General features: G+C 40.1%; 2 protein-coding genes across 4 annotated transcripts; both read right to left on the reverse strand.

The window, feature by feature from the left end:
- Positions 1-1,804: 1,804 nt before the first annotated feature.
- On the reverse strand, positions 1,805-6,680 carry tlr9 (toll-like receptor 9; the record flags this gene model as incomplete). The annotated part of the gene is made up of 2 exons (XM_080496902.1): positions 1,805-2,011; positions 3,717-6,680. The coding sequence occupies 2 exons, from the start codon at positions 6,678-6,680 to the stop codon at positions 1,805-1,807; spliced, it is 3,171 nt and encodes a 1,056-aa protein (XP_080353028.1).
- Positions 6,681-7,757: 1,077 nt separating this feature from the next.
- Positions 7,758-16,881, reverse strand: LOC308130209 (acylamino-acid-releasing enzyme-like). 3 transcript variants are annotated; one of them, XM_080496432.1, is made up of 23 exons: positions 16,844-16,881; positions 16,027-16,156; positions 15,810-15,936; positions 15,631-15,718; positions 15,451-15,526; positions 15,262-15,353; positions 13,536-13,610; positions 13,317-13,454; positions 13,156-13,247; positions 13,014-13,054; positions 12,739-12,860; positions 12,539-12,599; positions 12,342-12,439; positions 12,153-12,204; positions 11,946-12,034; positions 11,660-11,795; positions 10,832-10,915; positions 10,302-10,382; positions 9,596-9,684; positions 9,153-9,343; positions 8,518-8,620; positions 8,326-8,432; positions 7,758-8,246 (listed from the first exon to the last, which is right to left on the reverse strand). In XM_080496432.1, exons 1-23 carry the CDS (start codon positions 16,853-16,855, stop codon positions 8,141-8,143), a joined length of 2,190 nt encoding a protein of 729 aa, XP_080352558.1. In that variant the 5' UTR covers positions 16,856-16,881; the 3' UTR covers positions 7,758-8,140. The 3 variants fall into 3 exon arrangements, with proteins under 3 accessions (XP_080352558.1, XP_080352557.1, XP_080352556.1); XM_080496431.1 differs by having other exon boundaries at positions 16,027-16,229; positions 16,844-16,878; XM_080496430.1 differs by lacking the exon at positions 16,844-16,881 and having other exon boundaries at positions 16,027-16,247.
- Between the last annotated feature and the right edge of the window lie 48 nt (positions 16,882-16,929).

Raw genomic sequence — 16,929 nt, forward strand, 5'->3', positions numbered from 1 at the left:
TTCTACTACGACCCCGGCATGAAGGATTAGTTTCTTGCTCATATGCACACTGAGGCTACATGAGTTCCAGCTAGTGCCTTACATAATAATTAATCTTGCACACACACTCAAAGCACGGTCACATCATCTGTCGGAAACAATGTTTCCCAAATGTTGCAAGTAAGTGGATTTTCGCGCCCTCGCTTACCGGACAGGTGCCACTCCATCAGCACGCAGTGGTGGCCGCCTGCAGCCTGTCCGACCCGGGCTCGGGCTCCATGATCTCAGCCGCTCAGCTCCTGACCTGTCCTGCCAGCGGCTCCGCGGGGGCGCGCTCCCCCCCAGCTGGCGCGTGCACGAACAGCAATGATTGGATGATGTCTTTTTTTTTTTTTTTCCTCCACCTACATTTACATGCACGGCAGCTGGCACCTGAAAGGTCTGAAGCAAGGGCGAAACTCCGGAGAGAGAGAGGGGGAGAGAGAGAGAGCGAGAGAGAGAGAGAGAGAGAGAGAGGGCATTAAAAAAAATCTTCAGGGTAGTTGTTCAGAGTAATTGTTGGGTGTTTCCACCAATACTTAACTGAGAAGGATGCTGGACACTTGACCAATATTCGTCTCACTGTTTTAACAGATTTAGAAATGTATTGACTCGATTGCTCTCAGATCGAATTATTAAATAGTTAAAATTTTTACATTAACTCAAATGAAGCATTGGGAGATGTTTATCCATTCATGCATCTGAGTGTGACCCTGAGAAATCAATGTATGCATTTGGTACTGACCTTATTAAGCATCCACAACCGTCCTCACAGTTTCCATAGTAAAAAAAAAAAGACTAATCTAATTACTAGATTATACATCTAGTAATTAGGACTTTATCAGCAGGACTTTATCAAACCAAAAAATGTCAAACTTACAGTGTTTGTGCTTTCAGATTTTTCAGTTTCTTCTCCTGTTCTGTTCATTAAAACTCACACAAAGAACAAGCAACATTTACTATTTTGGTCACAGGTTTCTTTATTTTAAAAAAAGTTAAGAGTGTACTTTACAGACCATGACATAAAAATGAAATTTGCACTCCCCACAGATGAAACAGATACACATTTCACAAGGCTGCATGATACACACAACAGGTTTTCTCAGATATCTTTCTGTTTCAGTCTTCTCAACAATTAATGTTCCCCTGATATATTTGACCAGCTTGCTGCTGCCTGCTGCTGCCTGCTTTGCTCAATGTCTTGTTAGTAAAAGATCTAGTGATGCAAAATAAGAGCTCCCTGTATGAAAATGCTATTGTTAATATATAAATATATTTTATATTGCAGGTATTTAAGGACTTTCTTGTTTCATTTCCTCCCAACATCTAAGAAAAAGGGAAGTGAAATTTTGAGGTTGAAGGGATGGTTGTGGGTTAATGCCTTCTTGCGATCATTATGAAATGAAGTTATTCAAGTTAAATCAAGTCAAGTTTTGTTTTTTTATAGTTCAACATTACCATTTTAATCAAACAAACATCAAACGTCAAAACAATTTCCTCTAAAGGATCAATTAAGTTCTATTCTATACTTTACCAAAAGAAACATATTTACAATACTGTTTTATAAAGCGGGAACAAAGCATGGCAACACAACAGTTTGCAAGATAAGACAAGAGACTAAAAACAAATTATATCCATGCCTTTATAAAAAAGAGAAAAATATAGCATAATACATATATCAGTGCATTATTTTGTTATATCTGTGATGTCATCAGTCAAATGGTAAGTATGTCAACAAATGGTTCAAGGGACAAGAAATTAATATTACCCTGGAGTTAAAATAAAATTAGATAAAACCTTCACTCATCTTATTGTCATAAGATTTGATGTTATCTGATGAGAGCGCCATTCTCATTCGATTCCAGAACAGTGGTTGAGCTCTTGGGTTTCTTGGCCAGGACAGCACAGACTTCCTGCACAGCCTCCTCCTCAGCTGGAGATACTTCAGTTTGGGAAACATCTCATCCAACAGGATCAGCACGGCTGCATCCACCTGGTTCAGGTAGAATGAAGAACAGCAATGTATTGGATTGGTGGAGGAGTTTGGGAGTTGAGAATTTAACAAAAAAACAGTATGTTAAGATTGGTGATTGTTGTGCTAGTTATTTGGACATCATATGGTGTCCCCCAGGGCTTAGTTTTGGGCCCTAAATGATTGATGCTTTACATTAATGATAAATGTAAGGTGTCACACATACTAATCATAGTGTTATTTGCTGATGACACCAATATTTTCTGATTACTGAGCACTGCTCTGCAATCATTATCAGAATAGGTTATTTTTAAAGTTGAATAAAACTAAGTTCATGCTGTATTTTTTTGTAAAAGAAACATCCATACAAATACATATTTAGATAGAGGGGGTTAACGTTGAAAAATAAATGAATCAGATTCCTTGTTGTCATAATAGACAAACATTTATCCGAGAAATCACACATTTACAAAGCAAACGTTCTAGAGGGATCACCATTTTAAATAAGGCAAAACAGGTGCCGGCTCATAAATCACTCTGTACTTTTCCAAAGTTTCACCTTATTTAACGTACTGCAGAGAGGTCTGGAGCAATAACTACAGAAATGCAATGCATATATTAGTTACTGCACTAAAGAAACCAATCAGGATCATTAATGGAACAGGATATAAGGATAACACAAATTAATTATTTTTGGAATCGAAAATACAACAAATGTTGTGATCTTGTTGAATTACATACAGACAGCACATATAACATTCAAAGCAAAAAAACAGCCTGCTACCAGGAAGTATTAAAAAACGATTCATTGAGAGAGAAGTGTATAATCTAAGGGGATAATATATTTATTTATATATATAAAACAAGGCTATAGTTTTGGTTTGTATTTGTGTGTGTGGTGCAAAACTCTGGAACAGTCTGATTGTAGATCTCAACAGAAAAAACTGATTAAAAAGAGATATAGATAAATAATGTTGTGGTAAACTAGTAGGATTTAATAACTTATGCTTCTTCCTACTCCTTTTCGGACATGCAACCTGATTATCGTGTTTTGCTGTTCTGCTGTTATTTATTCAGTTTGTTTGGAGAGATATCTTTTGGTGATAACTGTTTATTTGATTTTGAGCATGTTCAAAATAAAAGAAATGAAATAAACAAGGAGATGTGATATAAAAGCAGAAGAGTCATGGTGAGTCTGTACTCAAGAGGAAAAAAAAGTATCCGAGTTCTTATGGTAAATATTTGCTTATCCTTCATCACTACATATAAATTCCAGGTGACCAGCACAGCTTTACCCACCATGGTGGTCTGCAGGGCACATACAAGGTCAAAAATATCAATAAAAGCTTTAAAAAAAAAAAAGACAGACAACCAAAAATGTATTTTAAAGAGAACAAGAATGCACTGTAAAGGAATTAATTCATTACATAGTTTATGAATATGTGTCTGGTAACAGTAATAAACAGCGGAACAGCAGGAGCTCTTACTAATACAATATGTAACCATGTGTAAATCAGATAATTAAAAAAAAAAAAAATATATATATATATATATATATACATGTATGTATGTTTGTTATTTTTGGTCATGAATTTGAAAGAAGCCACCACAGGCTGCAGGTTTTGATTAAAAAGTTCCCTGTTGTGACAGTTGATCTGAGAATGTACAAAGAACAAAGACTGACACCATCAAAAAACATGAAAAAAGAAAATGTAGTTCTATTCACCTTCTCATCCAGGAGCCTTTGCTGAACCATGAAAAAGGCCTGTCGAATCACTCCGGGCATGGCTTCACTTCCGTTGACACCCTTTGACAGCACAAACACGGTCTTCAGACTGTTGTGGACGGCATTGTGTAGATTATCAATACAGGAAAGTCCAGGGATCCAGTCTCTTTCTTCCAAGCAGAGACAGAATCTCCTGTGGCTAGAATTCTCCAGACGGAGGGTTAACTCGTTGTAAACCCAGTCCCTCACAGCCTGGTTGCTTGTGTCAAACACCACGAAGGCATCGTACAGATATCTGGAATTCAAACCCGCCAGCTGAGAGTAGCCTTTGTGCCCTGCCCAGAGCACCTGCATGCAATACCACATATCCCAGCCATAGAGGTGCTTCAACAGAGGAAGAACGGTGAACATCACAGCAAAGAATGAGCAGACGAGGAAGGCTGAGCTGCCATAAATGTCCTGGCAGGAACGCTGGTCAATGGACAGGATACTCTGGCCTTGCTGAGACTCGGGAAATCCACAAAGCACTTGTGTGGTCAAATGAGGGATATTCAATGGTGTGGTACGCAGGTAGTCAGCCAACCAGGAAGAGTCACAATCACATTTGAAAGGGTTGACATGCAGGGTGAGGTTCCGAAGGCCACTGCCATTTTTAAAGGGGGCAGGGAGACGCTGGTGATTCAACTCTTTGATCTGATTATGGCTGAGATACAGAGATTGTAAGGAGTCCACCTTACTGAAGAAATCCTCAGGGATAAAACTGATGTGGTTGTGACTGAGGTCCAGGACAGAAAAATTGGCTCCAAATTGTGTTTCCCTTGCAGGCAAAAAATAAAGAAAGTTTTTACTCAAGTTCAGATGGCAGAGACTGCTGAGTACCGACATATTCTGCCATGGAAAATAATGCAGTTTATTGTTACTGATTGTGAGGCCTTCAATGCTCCCTGGGAGGTTACACAGCACTTCAGGGGAGACCGAGTTCAGGTTATTATTGGAGATGTCCAGGTAAATGAGGTTTGTCAGGTTTTGGAAGAAATGAGTGTACTTGCTTTCAGACTGCCACAACATGTCGAGATGATTTCCACTGAAGTAGAGGTACTTCAATGAATTGCTAGTTAGTTGTTTATCTACTCTCATCCCAATGCCATTGTTCGCCATACTGAGGACTTCCAGGTTGATCAGATTTTGAAGAAACTCAAAACGATGGCCCATACCCCGCATTTGAAAATAAAACTCATTGTTACTTATATCCAAAACCTTAAGAGTGGATTTGAGTTCACTGAAGGCTTCCCTATAATAGAAATCAAGCCTATTATATGACAAGTTAAGAAATGTCACTTTATTCAAGTTAAGGAACAGCCCTCCCTTTATTGCCTGGTTCATATAATTGAAAGAAAGGTCTAAACAAACAACATTTTCCATGTTTAAAAACATTTCTTTGTACAGGAAGAGAATATCGTTCTGTGAGAGGTCTAATATGAGCCGATTTTGGCAAAACTGTTTTCTAAAGTCCCATAGTGTACACACATAGGATACATTTGTACGGAGGTTACAATCATTGCTAGGAATTTCTGACATATTGTACTTCAATACTTCCAGGGCATTTGATTGGTTGGATTCCCAGACATTAATTTCTGCTGAGGCTTCTCGATCTCTGAAAATGACAGGCTGATCATGGTAACTCCCTGAATACAAGTTTCGGGCGTGACAGCTTCCCCGTGTCACAAGCTGCGACGAGGAATTCGAGCATCTTGGCAGAAAATTAAGCATGTTTTGGGAAAGGTCAATATTTATCAGTGACTGAAGTTCTTTGACAAATGTCAAGTCTGAAGAATTAATAAAATTCATTCTTAATTCCAATTTACTCAATTTTGGAAGTTGAGACAGGACTTTGAGGCTCTCTTTTGAAAGGGTGCGAAAGAAATTACCACTCAGAAGAAGGTTTTCGAGACGCGACATGTTGCTAATATGTGGGGATAGGATCAGTTCGTCAAACGTGAATAATGGCTCATAGTTGTAAATGAGACTGATCCATGTGAGGCTCCTGAGCTCTCCAAAGAAGGTCCCATTCTGAATAGCACATGCCAGGAAGTTGTCAGCGATATCCAATCTCTGTAAACGGACTAAAGGGGTAAACAGCCCCTGTGGGAATGTTCTCAAAGAGTTCCCCCTCAGGCTCAGGAAAAACATAGAGCTGTTGACTGAAAAAAATGAGTTTGGATGCAGCGCTAGAGGGAGATTTTTTGGGCATGGGAAGCAAGGCCTCGCTGCATGGTCACAACGCTGGCAGTTCCATTCCAAGTTCAAATGCTTGAGGCGAGTCAGGTTGGAAAATGCTCCTTCTAAGACCTCCGTGATTGTATTATCTCTTAAATCCAGGTGTTCCAGCAAATGTGGCAATCCCTTCGGTACAGCTGTTAAGTTATTGTATCCCAACCACAGAACTTTGAGTTTTGGCAGATTTCTGAAAACCTCCTCACTGATGTGCAAGGACTGGTTACAGGGGTTTGTATCAAAACAGTTGCTGGAGAGGCGGAGCGTTTCTAGATCTGGAGTACCAAAATTATGGCTAATATTGAAGATGCTATTGGTCTGTAGATCGAGCAACTTGAGGCTTTCAGGTAACCGTGGTATGGAAGTGAGGCTGTTTCCCGACAGATACAGATTTTCAAGCTTGTGTAGGCTCTTGAAAGCATCTTTGTGAATCTCCATTTTGCAATGGCTGTTCAGGGCTCGCATTTTGACCGGTAGACAATTTTCCATGATTTTAATGGTGTGAAGATTGGGTAGACCATTAAAATCATGCTCTTGCACTAGTTGTATCTTCGTCCAACTCAAATCGATCGACTCCACAGAGTCAGACTTGATGGAGGGGATATGGGTAAGTGATCTTGCTCTGCAGTTTACAAATGTGATGTCCTCATCAGTATCACATGGGAAAAACCTCAGATTGGTGGTCCTCATTAAAGGGAGAAGTTGACTGAAAATGAAGATATTTATCACCAGAGCCTGAAAAAAAGGAACCAAATATGCATTAGTTACTCTATTAATGGATTTTTTTTTTCATCTCCTCCAAGGTTACAAAATCATCCTTGTTTGTCTGTCTGTTAACAACATATCTCAGAAACTAATGAATGGATCTTCATTAAAATCGGTACACGTGCATTTGGATGAAAGGAAGAATCCATTACATTTGAGCCAGATTAAATCCTGGATTCTAGATGTGGAATATGTGTCATTTCCCTGAGTCCATGTCTCCCCTTGGGAGAGGTAAAAAATCTCTCTGATTGAACGTTTTTCTTCAGACACTACCAGTGAAAATCTTTTTTTTTTTTGTGCAAAGAGTGACTATGGGGGAAAAAGAACTAAAATCACAACAGAAAGTTTTTTTTTAAAGAAGCCATTTCATATGCAATATAATCATATCACCAAAAATCAGCTACAGTAAAATATGGACAGACATTTAACTGCACAGTTTCTATTCCATTTCTATTTAAATTGACCACATTTCTAATAGTAATGAATGATGCTGGTTTACTTACCATTTCAAGGAGAGAATGAAGCTCAGAAACTCGAGGATATAGATGAAAAGTTACCTTGAGCACAGGTGTACAGAACACAAACTAAAACAGGTCTGAGAAGTCTGTGCAGCAACAAAGAAAGAATTAATTTATGGAGAAGTGAAACAGTGAAGCCACCACAGCTGAAGAAGGCAAAGCATATGACGCAGATCCAATTCGTTGGAGAGCAATCAAAGGGAGGTATCATGTACGGTGAGGGGGAGGCAGCCTCAACTCCAACTCACAATACATACCAAAAACTTATTTTGACGTGTTCATCTGACAAAACGGACAGTAAATCACAAATGAAGGGATTTTCCATCAGTGGACAAGGCTGGATACTTCCTTAATTCAGCTATAGTTCTACAGAAAAGGAAGTGTGTGTGTGTGTGTGTGTGTGTGTCTGTGTGTGTGTGTGTGTGTGTGTGTGTGTGTGTGTGTGTGTGTGTACAAAGAATCACAACACCACAAGTTGTAATTTCAAGCATTTTAATAAGTGCACCTTGTTGAGCATAAAACAGTGTTGTTACTAGAAAAAGAAATCAAAGAATAACTCAAATCTAAACAAGACTAATTATTTACTTCAAACCAAACAAACACACACACTGAAGCCCTTTACATTCTGCAAGTAAGAATTGCAGTTAAAGTATCAATGCAGTGTTTTCTTTTAAACTTGAAGGCAAATATGCTCCTCTTCATCAACTGAAACAAACACGTGGAAATCAGTAAAGTTTTGGTAGGAAAGCACTTAGAGGCTGCAGCTTTGGTTTGGACCTCTCATTGTCCCCAAAACAGGAATATACTATCTTCATCATGGAGTAGTGTGTAGCTGATGCAATATCAGCATTCATCTGGAAGTTTCCATCACGGTTTCAAGTGCTGAATTATCCACAGAGCAACATTCATGAAGCCATCCGATTCAGCATCGACCTTTGACAGAGAGTGGTTGTTCCCTGGGTACCACAGCAACCTACAATAACACAAATGAGTCCATGATTAAAAGACATCCAGCTGTACGATCAAATCCTGCTTCTCAGGAGGCTGCTGACCGGACTGGGATCTGCTTCGCTTTCAGAGCCTTGTAGTATTCGATTCCCTGCTTGTTCGGTACGCGCTTGTCATCTTCTCCCAAAGCAAGCAGCACTGGTGTTCGCACCTACGTGAGAGATTAACGGTGGATTACTGCGCAACACTGACTCACTAAGATGCATTCACTCCGTGAGCTGCCAATAAATATGTACCTGTGCGACGTATTTAATAGGGGACTTGCTCAACATGAGTCCCCACACTTCCGGGTCAGGCAGAGAGTCTGGGCTGTAGTCGAAGCCGGTCACACACATGCACCTGGAGACACAACAACAGGTCAAACCAGATATCAGCATGGATTGTGTTCTGGTCCTCTTCAATGAAGACAATGTGACAGTGAAGCACAGGAGTTAAGAGACAGAAATGTCAGTTCCCACAAGGTATTATAGTATACGACTGCTGTTAATGAAGCAGTTTCACCACTTTGAATGTGTCGAAAAATCTAATCGCCTGCCTTAACTCATGATCAGTGCACAGCAAAAGTGAATAAATCCCCGTGGAAAGTCAGCTGAGAATCAAATCACCTGCACAAAATGCACTAGTTCTCAGTATCGTTGCACGAATGGAAACTTCCAACAGCTCAGATTTCTAAAAGAAAGCCTAAAGAAGGAACTGAGTGCGAAAACAGGCAGTATAACTTTTGTCCATCATGTGTCTACATTTAGTGCGCCTGAAGGGATTGTGAATGAGGGATGTAAACATTTATACACGCCTGTCAGAGCTGTGTCTAACTAAGACACTTGTGAAATAAAATAGGATTTGTGTTGAATAAAGATAAATTAAGACCTACCAGTCTGGGATGTCGGTGCTGCCGATCATTGAGGCCAGATTGACGACGGGGTTTCGAGCCACACAGGCCTTATAGAAACCAGGATACTGGCCAATCAAGTGACAGGCCAAGAAACCTCCATGAGAGCCCCCGGAAACTGCCACTTTCTGCGTGTCGAAGTTACCACTGTTCAGGACACTTTCCACAGCGAACTGGTGGGACAAAATACAGTTAATGTAGGAAATCTGACACCAAGTGGAGGTAGAGTTATAAACCTCCAGCCATTTAGCGCTATTATATTATATATTTATATTATTATTTAACATTATTCCCATTAAGGCATTCAGATTAAAAACACTAAAAACAAGTACGCAACATTTGTTTGACCGACCAAATCAATCCTGAGTGATTCAGTGGAGCTGCAAATGTCCAACAGATCTTGAAGCTGTATATTTAGGTCTTACTTGTACATCTTGAACATCCTGAGTGCCAACATTGCCCAGTAATGAGAAGATATTATCCTGACCGAACCCAAGAGATCCACGGTAGTTCACTGGAAGTGCAGAGCAGACACTTAGTAAACCGGAGAGACACAGATAATGACATCTATTTTCCATACTAATGTATTCATAATCAGTTGAAAATTAGCTTTGGGAAGAAAATTTGACAATCTGCTACAACCCGAGTTCGTGGCTTTAAACTGAGAGAAAAACTGACTCAGTGATGCTTTCTGTGGCATTCACCGTTCTCAACTGTCACCAACAGATGAGATTCAGCTGCCACTTCCTTTGTGAAACAACTCAACCTTATAATAACACACTTTACTGCACAGACATTTCATAAGATCAAGAAAAAGCATAAAAGCCATAAAACATGACGAATGGATTGAAAAACTGGCGGCAGGATTTTAGCATGTACCCTTTAAGGTACCATCTCAAGCTGTTTATGTTCTGAGAGCTACATTTATTCATATAACTAATTTCCACAGAAAACAAGCGAATATGCCGTTTTTCAGATGTGAAAAATGTCGACACAGAACACATATCAGTATAGTATGTTGTAGACTTTTTCAGCCCTTCGAAAAGAGGCCATGTCTTTGATTTGCATCGAGACTGTGTCACAACAAATGCAGTCACGTAAACACTTTACGCTTTGAAGAAGGGGACTCACCCAGCAGCACAGCAAAGCCCATCCTGCACAGCACCGAGCAGGACAGGAGCCAATCAGCGACAATCACAGAGTGAGGACCACCTGAGGGAAGAAACAAAAATCACACACAGTGTGTATGGAATCCTGTTTATGTGTCACAGATCTGCGAGGTGAAGGCATCAGGAATTAATGTGATGAACTAATCGACTGTCAGTTATGTTACAAAACGCCATTCTTGGTTTTTCAGGATATGATCAACCAGTTTGCCGCTGAGGGCGCCATCGCCATGGCAACCCCTCTATCTGCAATGCCAATCTTATCAGTGATTGCGACTGAACAGAAACCGATCCAAACGGATATCGATCCCGAAAAATAAACCCACATGGGATTATTTCTGCAACTTTCAATGAAGAACATTTACAGTATGATGTCTTTAGTTTGTTACACAGTCATACAGCAATATCCGTTTGCTTTGTGAGGCAAAATACTGACATAATCTATTAAAAACAAACAAAACAAAACAAAAAAAAACAATAGTTAGAGGAACCAACCATGAGGAATGACGATGAGAGGCAGCTTCACCTCTTCGTTAACCTCCTTTGGTTTGATCAGCAAAGCTTCAAAATCCAGGCCGGCTGGAAAACAATCGCATTTATTTCAATTCTGTTTACTCACATGTGGCTTTATGTTAATAAAGCCAAATTTAAAGGGTTTAAATACATGTCGAGGATTAGAGCTGAATACAAAGAAAAACACCAAATTTTCCTTTATGTGTATAATTTTTGAATGTGATCATTTTGCGTAAAGATGACTGGGGATTACTTAATTGATTTATTATACTTCTTTAAGTGATTCATTAATTATACCAACATGGCAGGGATTATGATCATGCTCATCATGATGATTGTACATTTGAATAAACTAAAAAAGACCCAATATTAGCAATCTTAACAACTGTAATTCAAAGATATTGAAATATAATCCATGATAAATTCCAGCTTAGAAATGTCAAAACAACAATAAGAATAAGAGTAAGACATTTATTGATTAAAGTTTGGAATTATTTTCTGGGTCCACTTGACTCAAGTTTGAGATGTGTTATAAAGATTCTTCATGAACAAAATGCATCAAATGAAAGGAGAAAAAAGTTATCACCAATGTTTCAAATCCTGAGAAAGTCAAGAGTGGTCAGAGTCATAATATTCCAGCTCTGATGACTTTCACATCATTTTGAGAAGCGTCATTATGGGAAACACAAAGACAATGGGATTCATGTTTCAGTAATGTATAACATCTCAATAGGAAAGCAGAAGCGAGTTCACGTTGTGTAGTTGATACTGCAAAAAACACTACTTCTTTTTTTTTTTTTTTTTTCTTACGGTATTTGCTGTTGTCTTGCTCTGGAGGAGTGAAAGTCATAATCTGCCAGTGAATATCTGGCAGTTTCTGAGAGTCTTCCAGAGTGACCCAGACCAGTTCGTCCTGAGAGTCTCTGCCTGGTAGGAAAGCCACCCTCTGGACAAAAGACACAGTAGTTCCTTCAATATATTCTAACTGAAACGCTTCCAATGCTGCACCACAAGTCATCGTAAAATATACACTTCAGGTGACGAAAGAAACGGATTTTCTTGAGCAAAGAAAATAATTAAAAGTCAGTGATGGTACCAGACTAGGAGGGCAGTTGGGAGACGAGCAGCTGACCACCATCAAGTCTCTCTCAATGTTCAACAGACTCCAGCTGCCAACATCAGACTCTGCAAAGACAACGGCACCGTTCACACTCGTTGAAATAAATGCACCCAAATGGCCGTCGAGCAGCCAACAACTGCACTCGTCGCCTGCGAAGGAAACCAAGTTTATTCTGTGACTCACTTGCAGTCAGAGAAGTGACGGCCCCGGTGCTGATATCCACCATCAGAAGATCCTACAAAGCCCCAACGACGGGGAAAAAAAAAAAAAAAGGGTGACTGTCAGATGAATATAAAATGTGAGATTGATAAATGCGAAATCTAAAACGAATCTCAGTTAGATTTCCTTCATCTTCAATGAGCTTTAACTCACCTTCCGGCTGCGCTGAGGACAAGCAATGATCACACGCTGACTATCAGCCGACCAGCACCGAGGAGACAGCTGGAAACTGTATATGCCAGTGAAACCATCTGTAAAGACACGCAAGATAAAGCAAGGAGATTTTATTTCATTTACAGAGGTACAGACTTTTTTCTATTGTAAAATATAACCAAGGTTAACAAGGTTACCCTCTCCAGGTCGATTTACCACATCCACCACCGCCGAGGTCTTCTTCGTATACCAGTCGTACTGAAACAAAGAAAAAAAGCATGCAAGTAGAACAAAACACCGAGCAGATATTCTGCATTTGTGTGGAAACAATTAACTCTGACCAGGAATTTTGAGCGTCAACGTATTTGATGTTAGAAAAAGAACGTTTCTGCCTTACCATGCAGAGCTTGCTGCACTGCATGTGTGGCCCAAACACGGAACACTCCAGGTAGACAATGCGGCATTGGTCCGGGCTCAGCCTCGGGGAGCACACCGAGCTGCTGCCTGATGAGAGCTGCTCTGATGGACACCAACAAACATGTACGTCAGCCATCCTCGAGGGCTGTGGACATTATACACTATGACTGTGATAAAGTATTCTTGAGTGAGACCATAAACTGTGTGTTGCACTGATGGCTGGTGATCAACGTGTATGTTTAAGGATTGTCTTACCACACTTCCCACCAGTCAGATCCACATAAAACAAAGCTGACCTGGCACAGGACAGAAACGGGAGTATGATACAGAAGTGGCAAACTGATACCAGAGTTGCAGGAATAGTCTGTGGAAAATGGCTGTGTGCAATTGTAATCACCTCCTGTTTGGGCAGTACTTGAGGCCCATTCTGAAAGGTTCATGCCACCACCCGATGAAAACCACCCCGGTGTCTCCTGGAGCCCAAAATGCCTGCAGAAGTAGAAATTAAATAGAAATCCGTACAAACAGAAAATAGGTATGTGCAGCTGTTGGGCCAACCTGTCCAGGTGAGATATCTTCCGGCACTCCTTCCAGCACGGAGACAAAGTCGCCTTCGATGTCTAAAATACAAAGCACTGGACAGCTCTTCCCAACTAGAGCTTCTCCCCAGTCCTCGTGGAAGACAAACTGCTCCCCCTGCAGGAAACAAAGTGAAAATGCTCCAGACCTATTACAAATAATTGTTTTGTGTGCAATAAAGCAAAAAAAGCAGCTTACTTTAGCCGTGTCCTTCTTCCCCGCTCTCATGCACTCCTCCTCATCTCCAATAGAAGAGAGTTCTGGTGGTTCAGTCTGCAAAGTCACAAGTAAACAAACAAAAGAGAGTTACAATCCAACAGTCATTTCCTCGTTCTACAACATTCCTATTTATCTGTGGCGAATGTGGATCCACTATAAAATACAATCACAACAGTTGGGTCTGTGCTCTCATGATCACATTGCACCAGGTGCTTTCAAGGCTTTTTGCACTTGAAAAGAAAAATACATTACAATCATACAAAGTGAAACCATTCAAATCCACCCAAGTGAACCATGCTTATCTGATTCATAACGTTCCTGTTTGTCAAATATATTGGCTGGAGATATGCAAAATCACTATCCACTTCCTTCAGGTACAATATAATGTGGTCCAGCATATCTGTGCCACAGGTTCAGCATTTATTACATTATCAATACTTAGCTTTGCTTGAGATTACCTGAGAGCTTTTGTTTTAATCTGTATGTTTAATTTAGTAATGCAGTGTTTCATTTATGTATAGCAAACACTGGTTGATGCTGGCCACCAGAATTTCCCCAATTGGGGATGAATGAAGTATCTATCTATTCATATTCATTTTTTTTTAATCTTTTCAAGATGTTGCTAAAAAGCTTTATACTCACCAGAGTTTCTAATGCACTTCTTAACAGACATATGTTAATAGGGTGGTCAAAATAATTACTTTTATTATAAAGTATCCCAGCTCAACCACACTCGAAACTACAATCTCAAATGTGAACATACATTTCAACTAAATCCTTTCTGGCATTCTTTAGCAAAAGTGAACTGATATATCTTAGTAAATGGTTAAATGTTGGCAGAGCTGTTGTACTGGAGCAATATATGTCACAAAGTGACCACTGAGCGCAAATCCTCTATATCAGGGGTGTCAAACTCATTTCAGTTGAGGGGCCACATCCACCCTAATCTGACCTCTGGAGGGCCGAACAAGTCAAACGTAACATATTAAACTGCAGATATGGACAAATGCAAAGTCTTTCCTTCTTTTGATCCTTTTTGTAACTGCAAGAATTTGCCAGCCTATTCTGAAATTTACATATTAAAGTTAATCAGATATTATATTTGCAAAAAAAACCAAAACACAATATATGGATCTGGATATCATATTTTTATTCAGGATTAAAACAATTTGTCATCATCTGGAATTTTTTTTTGAGTTTACGTGTCTAAAGTATCACTTCACATAAATTGGACACCTTTATTGTGAAAGGTGTTGCGTTATGTGACCTCCACAGATGCATTAATGTCGGGGGTCAAATTCTGACCAATGTCATTTTTGCCAATCTAGTGTTTTTACATCAGCCTCTGTCAGTTTTCATATTTATACTTAAAAAAAATTTTTTTTAATCACATGGCGAGCCGGATTAGATCCTCTGGAGGGCCGGTTCTGGCCCCCAGGCCGCATGTTTGACACCCCTGCTCTATATAGTTAAAGTGTTTGGAGTGATTGAATTTTATTAGAATTTTCTGGATAAACTTTGTAAAAGAACCAAACAGAGACATTTTTCAAACAATATATGGCTTTACGCATCTGTTCACAGTAAAGGTGAGGAGGTTTTGTACTATACTAAATCTATAATTGACTAATTTTAGAGTTTAAAAACAGACGGAGGTGAAGTAGAACTTTGCTTTATGATCTTAAGTGGTGAATTTGTATGAACATACCTGGAAATAAGACTCGGCCTTGGGTCTCTTCTTCTCTGCCACATACAGGAGGTGTGTTTCGGAATGAGACCACACCAACGAGCCAAATTGCTCTGAGGATTGAAAACACAGAGTGATAAACATATGTAAAGAGGCAAAGCTTCAAACAAGTTTCAATTTAAAGTTTAAAGTTACATGTATACAACCCACCGTCTTCATAAACTTTGCCATGTTTCTTCAGGGCTGTTAGATTGATGCTTTTCATCTTGATGTTTTTACTCCAGATCTGAAGAGATCAGAAAAGAAAGGTGAAAGAGTTCAGAGTTCCCTTTTTAAAAACCCAAGATGAATGGAATACATGTTAGAGTGACTGAACAAACAAGCCTGCACCTCCAGAAACTGTTTGTCTTCTCCTTTGACCGAGCACTCTCTGACGACGGCCTTCATTTCACCAGAAGGAGAGTCCTTACTGAGCACCCTAGCATTGGACGAACACATGAAGAGGTGTTGTGGCGCTTGATCAGGTTGATGCGTGGATAAGGTTATGGTAATGGCTATGGTTTACATACTCTCCCTTGATCTCGGTGCAGTTTCCTGAGGGTCCAGAGTAGACCACTGACTTATCGTCATGGAAGACAATGTACTGCCTGCAAAACTTGACACGTTCATTCCTCTCGAGATCACACTGACTCCATTCTGCAGAACGAGACGATTATATTTAGGTGAATAAGAATCCCACATTGTGAAATAAAATAAATGTTAAGTGTGACACAGGGGCCCTCCTACCTGTATAGATGTTGCTGTATTTGCCTCCATACTGAGAGGTGATGACTGGTCCCACATCTGCCCTGCTCAGTGAGGGGAAGAGGCTGAGCTCCCTGTACAGCCGAGATATTTCCTCTGGATTGGAAACCACCTGACAGCACGCAGCAGACATACTCACACCACGTCTTGATGGTGATACGAGTCTTCTGACAGTTAACAAAGCCCTGTTCATTCCCTGCAGAGGTCAGACTCCAGAGCCAGTCACAACAGATTACAACTAAAGTCAGTTGAGAAGCTCTTTGAGTTTAAAAGAATTGAAAATTCAGTCGTAGCTGCACGTCAAATCCATAATAGACAGCTGGAATGTCATGATATTTGACGGATTTAATGTTCTGGACAGGAAGTAGCTCCCGTGTTTCGGGTCAATTGGTTTCTTTGTTAGCTGGTGACCGTCCCTTGATTCTGCAAGTAGAAGCATATATAAAAAAAACTGTCAAGTGTCCTGGCAAACGCCGTTTAACCGAATTTACAATAGAGTTTCACAGTATCGCACCTTTCATGAGTCACTTTTTAAAACTCGTGGTTACGAGCGGCCACGACCGAAGAGAAAGGAAGTCGTACACTAGTTAACATGGAAACCAGTTAATCCGAAACACGGGCAGCTGACAGCTGGACCTCTTCCTCAGTCTGCTAGCTTTACTTTAAATCTGACTAAATTACAACAACAGTGAGTACGTGACAGCGCAAAAAACCTACAGTGAAAGCCAGGCGTTAGTTTCAAAACTGTCTTTTGGTGCAAGTGAAGTGAAATCAGTTAGTTAATGAAGTTACATTTTACCTGTGACTCCATAGTACGAACTGAGTGTGTCGCCAGTAGTCTGTACTCTGCAGATAGCAAGCTGTCGATGACACAATGGGGCAGTT

Source organism: Blennius ocellaris (assembly GCF_963422515.1).
Source record: "Blennius ocellaris genome assembly, chromosome: 5".
In the NCBI taxonomy this organism is placed as follows: domain Eukaryota; kingdom Metazoa; phylum Chordata; class Actinopteri; order Blenniiformes; family Blenniidae; genus Blennius; species Blennius ocellaris.

Bases quoted from the DNA above. Each gene is read 5' to 3' on its own strand.
- LOC308130209 (XM_080496430.1), bottom strand. From the start codon at position 16,237: ATGAACAGGGCTTTGTTAACTGTCAGAAGACTCGTATCACCATCAAGA. The intron at 12,035-12,152 runs GTGAGTCACAGA...TTGTCTTTGCAG, and splicing joins CGTCACTTCTCTGACTGCAA to AGTCTGATGTTGGCAGCTGG. The intron at 11,796-11,945 runs GTACCATCACTG...TCTTTTGTCCAG, and splicing joins CCAACTGCCCTCCTAGTCTG to AGGGTGGCTTTCCTACCAGG.